At 54.5% G+C, this 9,663-nt stretch overlaps 1 protein-coding gene across 1 annotated transcript in view; it reads left to right on the top strand.

Moving 5' to 3' along the window:
* Window positions 1–9,663, top strand: part of WSCD2 (WSC domain containing 2) — a 63,604-nt gene that overhangs the window by 48,551 nt on the left and 5,390 nt on the right. Inside the window, exon 7 of the mRNA XM_019538818.1 lies at window positions 2,622–2,822. Within this exon, the coding sequence (XP_019394363.1) occupies window positions 2,622–2,822 (201 nt within the window). The remainder of the gene's footprint in view (window positions 1–2,621; window positions 2,823–9,663) is intronic.

The following is a 9,663-nucleotide window of genomic DNA, read 5'->3' on the forward strand; positions in this document are numbered from 1 at the left end:
GAGCCAGACAACAAGACCCGTTCGTCTCATCCTGCTATCTATCCCCAAGGCCAGGTCTGCCATGCCCAGCAGTGGCGTCTTCAAGCAGGCCATGCTGCCTGCTCAGCCGGAAGCACCGAAGCCATGGTTGTGTGGGCTAATGAGTGCTGCTGAGTGTCACTTGGCCTTCTCGCCGGGTAATTAGCACACCTGCACGTGCCCTCTGGTGTCAGGGATGGGACGTTTACCTTGCAGGCATGCAATGGTGGGCTCAGTGCCAGGTGCTGCTGGAGAGGAGGTACGGGCCAAAAGCCACCACCGTTATCTGCCGTGGCAATTCCCATGTGCTAATGAGTGCCAGACACAAAAAGGACTCTTCCCATCGTGTATTGCAGTAGTATCCTTTGGTGCAAGGTGCTGTACAAACTCAGAGCAGAAAGGCACTCCCTGCCCCCGCCAGCTTACAGTGCCGCGCTGAGTCAGCTACGCGGCCTGCAATGACTGGGGTGGGACTGGGAAAGTGGGGGCAGTGCACAGGAGCAAACTCGGTACAGGATCACGGAGCAGCTCCGAGATGCCGGCCAGGCTCATTCAACGCAGAGATGAACACGGCACAGTTTCCCAGGCAGCAACTCTGCACTTAGCTGTACCTGCTGGGTCCCCACCTCTCACCACCTCTGCCCACTGCCTGCAGCGCTTCTCGAGTCCGTTCGTTCATTAGAGGAATGTATTTAAACTTCTTCATCCTGCCGTGTTTAAAAAAAGAAAAAAGAAAAAAAAAATCACACGCCACCAGAATCTACGAACTAATGATCTGAAACATTTTGTTCTGCTGGCTAAATATCAAACACTATTGCATGTTTATTCTGGGCTTTCTGCTCATCGGAGAAGGCCAAGGATGTATCCAGGCAACTAGTAGATTAGCCACGATGTACCTAGATTGTGCAGCATAACCGAGGAAAGCAAATTATGCATCTCTAATTGATGTCAGACATCCACTTCCATCTTATCTCTCCCGCTAGCTCGAATCATCTGCTGCCACCAAATTTCCCCCTTTTTTATTGAGACGTGCTGCATCCCTTTCTCACGCAGAGCGGCCGGTCGGTCATTGCCACGACTGGCATCTCGAATGAAAGGGATGGGGTGTCCAGGCAGGTTTGCGTGGGGTGAGCATAGCTTGGGTCATCAAGAGAAGAGGGTTTGGAGCAAATGCCATGTAAGGAGTCTTACAGCTGGTGGACAGCGGTGCCCAGGCAAAGCGATGGCGTGCGGTGAGGTGATGCAGCAGAAGAGAGTTTCTTCACGGGGTCACAGTCCTGCAATGATGAGGGTTTGCAAAGTAGCAGAGGCATGCATGGCCACGGCGGACAGTGGCGTAGGATCACCGGGGAAGACCAGGTGCAGGGAGAAGCGGTGACCTCTGAAGGGCCCCCCCCACAGCAGACAGCTGAGCAGCTCGTCTTTAATTCGGCAACCAGCTGAGGACGAAGGGGGCGGCAGACCATCCCGGTATGAAAATCCAGGCTGTACTGTACCAGCGCCCACACAGCATCGTAGCACCTCCGGTCTGCCGGAGCCACTGAGCCCCATGCCCGGTCTGCCCTGCCAGGTAGCACCAGTGACCACCTGGGGCCCCACACTTTAGGGGCCCCCAAAATTTTGCAACCATTTTTGGGAGGGGGAAATTTTTGCAAGGAAGTGGGTCTCTTTGCATTTTAACACTTGATTAGTTATCTAATTCCCCCCCAAAATATTACAAAGATCCACGATACATAGGTCATCAAGATTAAGCCAGTAAGGGGCCCCAAAGGACGCTTGCCCAGGGCCCCAACAACCCTAAGGCCACCACTGTCCACATCCAGCGGCTGCTGGCCGCCTGGCCCAGCGGCATTGCATGCAGAGTGGATGGGCCTTGTGCCGCCTGTTGCCTCAGGCAGCCCGCTACTCACACAAAGTAAAGCAAAAGTAATCACTAAATATATATAAAATTGGGAAAATGGAAACTTCAGAAAGAAAGATTTCTACAGTGATATTCTATCCGTACAGGTGAAACATCATGGTAATTTATTTTATGTCGCTGATAAGAGTTGCAATTTATTTCGTCATTTTTTGTACCGGCAGTACCCTCCTCTTCTTATATCATGCACCATAGGTGTGTGTTTAACTGTATAGCTATCAATTTAATACAGCTTTTCATCTGCTGGGTCTGCAGAAAAGCAGTTGTGGCGGCACAGGCGGGCTGTGGAGGTTTGATAGCATGCTGGGGGAAGCCAAAGGTTGAGTACCTGTGCACGAGGCCACACGCTCTGCTGGCTGCCACCGGCCTGGAGCCGAGGTGTCCGCAAGCAGAGCACTTGGTCCTCGTGTGGCGTTGCATCCCCATGCTGTGCTGTGCAGGACGTGAATGCGATGGGCTTGCTCATCTCCAGATGCGAGCGTACACGTTCTTGCCATCTGGAAAGAGCGTGCCAGTGGATTTTAACGTGCCAGCTGTTTTCCTCCCAAAATATTTTGCAGCCTGATATTTGCCCCCACGCCGCTCCTCCTCCACCGCCTCGTTGTTCTCTTCTTTCCCTCTCCTCGGGTCTTCGCGTGTACTTATGCTCCCGGGCTTGTCTCTCTTGTTTGTTTGGCTTGGAAAGGGTTCAAAGGCGAGAGAGATCACTGGCGGAGCGGAAGGACCATCTGCATCAAAACCCACGAGAGCGGCCAGAAGGAAATCGAGTCCTTTGACTCGGCCATCCTGCTCATCCGCAACCCTTACAAGGCCCTGATGGCGGAGTTCAATCGCAAGTACGGCGGGCACATTGGCTTTGCTTCGCATGCCCACTGGAAAGGCAAAGGTAAGCCGCCTCCCTCGGTAGCCCATGGCAGGAGGGAGGGATGCTGGCACGCAGTAGCCATGCAGGGACGCGGTTGGGAACACGCACAGGGCACCTTTCCACGGGTTGTTTTGGGAAGGGTAATGGCCGTCCTCCACGTCCGGTGGGGACAGGGCAAGAAAGAACAGGTATCAGCTGCTAAATGGGAGATTTGGGATGAATATCGTACAATCACAGAAACGGAGGGTGGCAGGGACCTCAGGAGGTCGCATCTAGTCCACCCCCCTGCTTAAGGCCGGCCAGCCCCAACGAGATCATCCCAGCCAAGGCTTTGTCTACCTGGGTCTTGAAAACCTCCAAGGACGGAGACTGCACCACCTCTTTGGGTGACCTGTTCCAGTGTTTTACTACCCTCCTGGTGAGAAAATCCTTCCTAATGTCCAACCAAAACTTCAAAAGCACTTTCTGCCTGGGAGGGTAGTTCAGCGCTGGTCCTCCAGGGAGTGAGGAGACCCTTAGCACTGGAGGTCTTCAAGAGGAAGGTAGATGAATGTCTGTCCAGAAAGGATTAGGGCAGGACTAGATGGGCCCCTAAGGCCACTTCCAGCCCTGTATTTTCTGTTTCAGTGCAAAGAAAGGAACAGCTGTTTTCCCCCTTTCCCAGCCGGGGCTGCCCATGGCAGTGTGTGGCAGGGCTGGACGCCGAGCCTGGATGCGCTAGCACAGTGTTTATGGCTAAACCGGAGGCCTCCCGCTCGCTCTGTGCGCCGAGGGGAGCTCCCCCCAGACCCCACGCCCAACCGGGAATGGGTGGAGAAGGGGAACTCAGCCTCTGCTTTGCAGCAAGTACTCCAGAGGAAAACGCTCTGCCCAGCTCTGGGAGGCCCGGCTGGCTGCGCGATGGCCGAAGCTGGCTGCTCCCCCCTTTTCCTTTGCTCGCCACCTGGCCGATCACCATCCCTCCCGTTGGGATGCAAATCCAGCCTCTCCCGGGCAGAGCTGAAATAGCCTTTGAGGACGAAAGCGACCCTGCAGCCTTTGCCCCTGTTGTCCTCAACCACCCTGGACAATCAATCCAGGCAAAAGCACCCTCCGTGCTTCTCACACGCCCTCTGGCCCGCAGTCCCGCCATCCCGCGGATCTGAGCTGCCCGTAGGGGCCTCTGTGCACCCTGCCAAAGTCGGTCTGATTCTCTAATTCCCACTTAGTGGAGCAGTAAGGAAAACCTCCAGGGAGAGAGTTGCCCCCTTGGAGGCCAGAGCCGCTCTCAAAAAGGGGACTGACCCCACAGCACAGCAGAAATCCCCTCGGGACCCTCGCATTGTTTCCGGATAAGGCTGGGGAGTACCTGGCCATAAACACCCTTGCAGCTCGATCGCCCTTCCCCTCTCGCTGGCCGGTGCCCCTCAGCATCGCCTCCAGGGCAAACCCGGGCCCCTCCGGACAAGTCAGCTGCCTCTTTGTTTGCTGCGGGTGCTGGGGAGAAAGTACCTTTCCCCCGCACGGAAACATATTGTGGATGGTGGTTAATTATAGCAATTTACAAATTGCTGTTGTGGAGCTGACTTCATGGGAAAGAGTTAAAATATTTAGCTTGATTGAACATCTGCTACCCTTAATTCAGAGTTTATTTAAGGGGATCTTTGTTGGTGGTGGTGTTGCTGTCGTGGCTGTTATGTGCCTGGATTGCATTATTGCCATGTGCTCAGATGCTCGCTCATTCTCTTGGCTTTTTGACTGCCACGATCCAGCCCCCAGTTTCGATCCTTGCCGATTTGTGGGTGGCATGGTGCCGTTGTCAATACAGTCCTGAGAACATGGCAGGGATGCCGCCTGCCAGCGGGACTTTCCTGGCACTCGTCTGAGGTGCAGCTCCCCACCCCAGGCAGGCCAGGGAGCAGGGACTTGCTGTTAACGACCCACAGCAATAAAACACGACGCCCTTCGATCTCTCTGCGGGGACGGCGCGATGCACGATGGGAGAGCCTATCTGCACCCGCTCTCCACCCTCTAGTGAGAGCAAGGATCAGAGGTGCTCGCAAGCCTCGGCGACCCGGCGCAGCGGTGTTGGAGTTTGTGTTCACCAGCACGTTCCCCCCAGGCTGCAGGTCTATCCCAGGCTATCCCAGGCTGTCCCTGCAGTCTTCCTTCGGATCACGGCAGGAGGTAACAGGCTGGATTTTACTTTCCACTGCCCAATTCAGCTTCTTCGGTGCTCACCTAGATTTACACCCACGTCAGAAACAAACCAACCCCATCTCGTTACCAAAGACCAAGTGATACCCGATAGCTCTTTGATCAAGGTCGGGTAACAAAGACAGTCGGCTGTTTCTGCTGTTGATATTTAGGGATCGAATCCTGGGAGCTGTGTGCGCAAAGCTCTGCTTGTGTTTATCCAGCACAGAGAAATGCAAGACAACCCCTTACCTGATCGGCACAAAAACGGTCACTTATGCTCTTGTCTAGCTAAATTGCATTAGGATTTTTTTTTCCAAAGCTGAATGAGTGCTTTCCTATCTGTACCCATTGAACCTACGCTTGAAAACTTGCCCTGAATAAAATGCCATTCAGGGACAGTCAGCAGCCAGACATTTGTGTGTGTGTGTGTGTGTGTGTGTACGTGCACGCGCACACACACATGCACCAACTAGGAAGAGGGCTTGGGATGGTTCACTAATTGTAGGAATAATTACTTTCAAGAGAGACAGTAGAGAAAGGAAACCTCAGAGAAGCTCATATAATGCAGGGGGGTCAGGGAGGCCGAGGCGGAGATGGGACTGGGACGAGCGACCCGGATCCAGGACAACAAGAAGTCCTTTTTTAAACCCATAGGGGCAAAAAGAAGGTTCCAGGTAACATGTGGCCCCTGCAAGACATGCTAGGAAATTTGGTCGTCACACCAGACAGCAAAGCTAAGCTATTTAATGACTTCTTTGCCTCCATTTTACTGAGCAGGGACTGGATCAGCCCCCCCAGAGAGCGGTGGGGGACGGGTCGTGTTCGACCCGGAGGGACGTGGGCAGTGGGGTCCCCCAGGGCTCGGTCCTCGGGCCCGCACTGTTCAACATCTTCATCAGCGACTTGGACGAGGGGGTGAAGAGCACCTGTTCATATTTGCTGATGACACTAAGATGTGGGGGGATGTGGGTGCACTAGAAGGGTGCAATAGGCTGCAACTGGACCTAGACAGGTTACAGGGGTGGGCGGACGAGAACAGGATGGGATTCAACACCGACAAGTGCAAGGTGCTGCACCTGGGGAGGCAGAGCCAGCACCATACCCACAGGCTGGGGAACTCCCTTCTCATCAGGGCAGAGGCAGAAAAGGATCTTGGAGTCATCATTGATGCCAAGATGAACACGGGCCGGCAGTGTGGGGACGCGGTCAGGAAGGCCAACCGCACCTTGTCCTACATCCACAGATGCATCTCGAGCAGGGCCAGGGAGGCGATCCTCCCCCTCTATGCGGCACTGGTCAGGCCGCAGCTGGAGTACTGCGTCCAGGTCTGGGCGCCACACTGCAGGAGGGATGTGGACACCATGGAGAGGGTCCAGAGGAGGCCACTCGCATGGTCGGGGACAGCAGGGCAGGCCCTATGAGGAGAGGCGACGGGACCTGAACCTGTTCAGCCTCCACAGGAGAAGGCCGAGGGGGGATCTAGTGGCCTGTTACAAACTAGTCAGGGGGGGTCAGCAGTTATTGGGGTAGTCCCTGTTCCCCCCAGGAGTGACCAGGAATAACGGTCACAAGCTGGCAGAGGGCAGGTTTAGGTTAGATATCAGGAGGCGCTGCTTCACGGTCAGGGCGGCTAGGATCTGGGACCAGCTTCCAAGAGAAGTGGTGCTGGTGCCTACCCTGGGGGGCTTTAAGAGGAGGCTGGACAGACACCTCGCTGGGGCCGTTTGACCCCCGTGCTCTTCCCTGCCATGGCAGGGGTCGGACTTGATGATCTGCTCAGGTCCCTTCCGACCCGACCAACTATGAAACTACAAAACTATAAAGGCACAAGAACACCTAGCTCCCCAAACAGAGCAAACAGCCCCAAAAAACTTACCATAAATTTCTCGTTAACTCCAAAAGCTTGTTTCTGATTCGCGTGGGAGCCAAAATATGTCACCCCCTTCTCGAAGGCAGCCCCGTTTACCTGTGAGAGCAATTAACTATTGGAACGACTGGCTGAGGGATATGGGCTCTCCATCACTTGGAGCGCGTAAATCAGAACTGGCATCTGTCTAAAAAACTGCGCCACAGATCAAACCCAGACAGGGGATCTTGATGAAGAATTTACAGGGGAAAATTTTCCGGCCGGCGTTACGCAGAAGGTCAGAGCATAATGGTCTTTCGTGGCCCCAACACCTATTCATCCGTGTCATCGCAGGACTTTTCAAGTTCACTTTCAGTAGTCCAGCACCTGAGCCCTGCCAGTGTGAGTGCTGCGGAAAAGTCCATTTTACACTGGCATATGCTGCTGGTGCCAGATTTGCAATTAGCACTCTGTTGCCTAGCTACAGGAATCATCCGGTCGGTGGGACAAAAGAAGCCCAAGCGGCAAATGCAAATAATCAACACGGGGCGAAGTGAGGGCAATTCACCTCTTACCCTGGGGGTGGGATGGGGAGCTCAATTGCATATCGGCCTCCTCTGCACCCTGCTGTGGGGGCGGCTTTACTCATGCTGACTCTTTGCATCCAACCGCACGACTAACCTGCAGAGCAAACCGTCTCCTCCACAAAAATTCACCAGGAGTCACACCCGTATATCCCAACCCCCAACAGAAGCAGCAGCTTCGATTGCTTTTTAGTTTAAATCATTCATTCTGCTCCGTGCAATGCCTGCGACCAGCAGAACGGTCCCAAAGCATCTCCCCTTTCCAGGCCGGGCTAGCAAAGCAGGCAGCGTTGCTGATGGCAAGCAGCAGAGTACAAGCGACTCCAGCAGAAATGGGGAAATATATCTTTGTGCCCTAGCCGGCTTAGATATACAGGACCTAATATTGCAGAGTTATGGGTCTGTCAATAGCTGTGAAACAGTGCCGTGAAGAAAGGCGGCTTTCATTGCAATTGGCATTCATGTGCATTCGATTAATCTCTGCTCGCGGCGGCTTTGCTGGAAGGCAGAGAGGAAGAGACCTGGGCTCGGGAATCCGGCGCTGATTTGTCTTTTTTACTATGCATGATTTTTTGTTCTCCAAAGGGCTGGAGGGGAAAAGCTGGAGAGAAATATGCTGCCTGGCTCCCCGAAAGCCGAGTATAAAAACCAGCCGGCAACAAGCTCAGGATATGTTTGGAGCCTGGTGCTTTTCGAACCAGCTCTTTGCAGTCCAGTTCAAACCCAGGCTCCCTGCCAGCGATGGACTGAGGCTGGTGGAAAACCTACCCTTTCATCTCCTGCCTAGTAGATTGAGGTTTCCATAAATAATGCCTCCCGTGGTAATAACCCTGGCTCCCACAGCACTTGGGATTAGACCCCAGACCAGAGGCCTCTTGGCAATAATCCTTTGCAAAAGGAGAAGCTGCATTACTCAAGCAGCAGTAGTGAGGCTGTTTTCCCAGCCTCCTCCGGGTTTTGCAAGCCATTTCCACCACACCCAAGCAGGCCTTGCCCCTGGGGTGCAATGGGGCTATTAATTCAAAGCACCAGGGTGAGGTTGAGTGCATTTGCTCCTCCGACAGCCCTCGATGGCAGCGAGGGCACGAGCAGTGCCTCATCCAGGAACCGCGCCGGCGGCCGCAGAGATGTAATACTGCTTATTCTTCCCACAGCAGTGACCTCCGGGCCTAATGAAGAGGGAACAGCCCTGAAAGGCAGGAAAGAGATGATTAAATTTCTTTGCTAGCTTAATCCCTGGCCTTCCCGCTGCAAAGACTGTCAGTTCTGCCACACGCGGCGCGCGGGTTGTTTGTCTTGCCTGACCAAGCGATTGGTCTCCCTCTTGGGAATCGGTTAAAAGACACCCCACTGTACATCAGACATGACTTTAATCTCCAGCAGCATCGAGGGAGCGGGGAGATCCATCAAGCGTTCAGCGAGGCGCCCGCCCTCCTTGCCCTCTGCCCAGGCATCGATTTAACCCTCTGCTGCCGGCCTGCGCGAATTCAACCAAGCATCCTCGGTCTGAGCACGGAGCGGGGCCGGAGGATTGCAAACACCAGGCTGTTTCCCATCGCCGAAATAATGAAATGGGGGAAGCACCTCCCTGGGTGGCAATGAAAAAGTCTCCTTGATGCATGCTTTCTGCCAGGACGCTGCACTGGTTTTCGGCGAAGTGAGCGCAGGTCAGCATGGCCACCCACCCTGGGGACTGCACTCCTCTCCCTTTCTCCTCCGTGTACCCAGAACTGCCTGTGCACAGCCATGCACACGTCACCTGTGTCAGCACGCCTCCCCACAGGCCTCGGGGCATCCTGCCTCGGTGGGGGAGAGACACAAGTTCACTTCCCTGCTCAAGCACAGCGCTCTCCCTCTGCCCGAAGAAGGGTGTTTGTACCTGAGTGCTTGCAAAGAACCCTTTTTCTAACTATTTAGTTGGTCTAATAAAAGATATCCCATTTCCCTAAAGGCCCTCATCCGGCAGAGTATCTGAACCATTAGGAAGCACGTCCCACATTTGCAGCTACATTCGGATGGCACTGAGCGCATGCCCGGTGCCACTTTGGCCCGGCGTACTGATGCATGCCACCTGCCGCAGCTCGATTGCCCCATTGCTGGCGTTCGCCCCAGCAATGCAGACAAGCCCTCAGAGACATGCGCGAAGTCAAGAGCCACTGTGGTGGTAGGACCGGTGTCTTTACATCCCAGGCTGAATATGGCGCGTGCAATTTCACTGCCAGCAAGGCAAGAGCTGGCATCGCCCCCACAGCTG

Source organism: Crocodylus porosus, unplaced genomic scaffold (genome assembly GCF_001723895.1).
Source record: "Crocodylus porosus isolate Cpor-Errol unplaced genomic scaffold, CroPor_comp1, whole genome shotgun sequence".
NCBI classification, from domain to species: Eukaryota; Metazoa; Chordata; order Crocodylia; family Crocodylidae; genus Crocodylus; species Crocodylus porosus.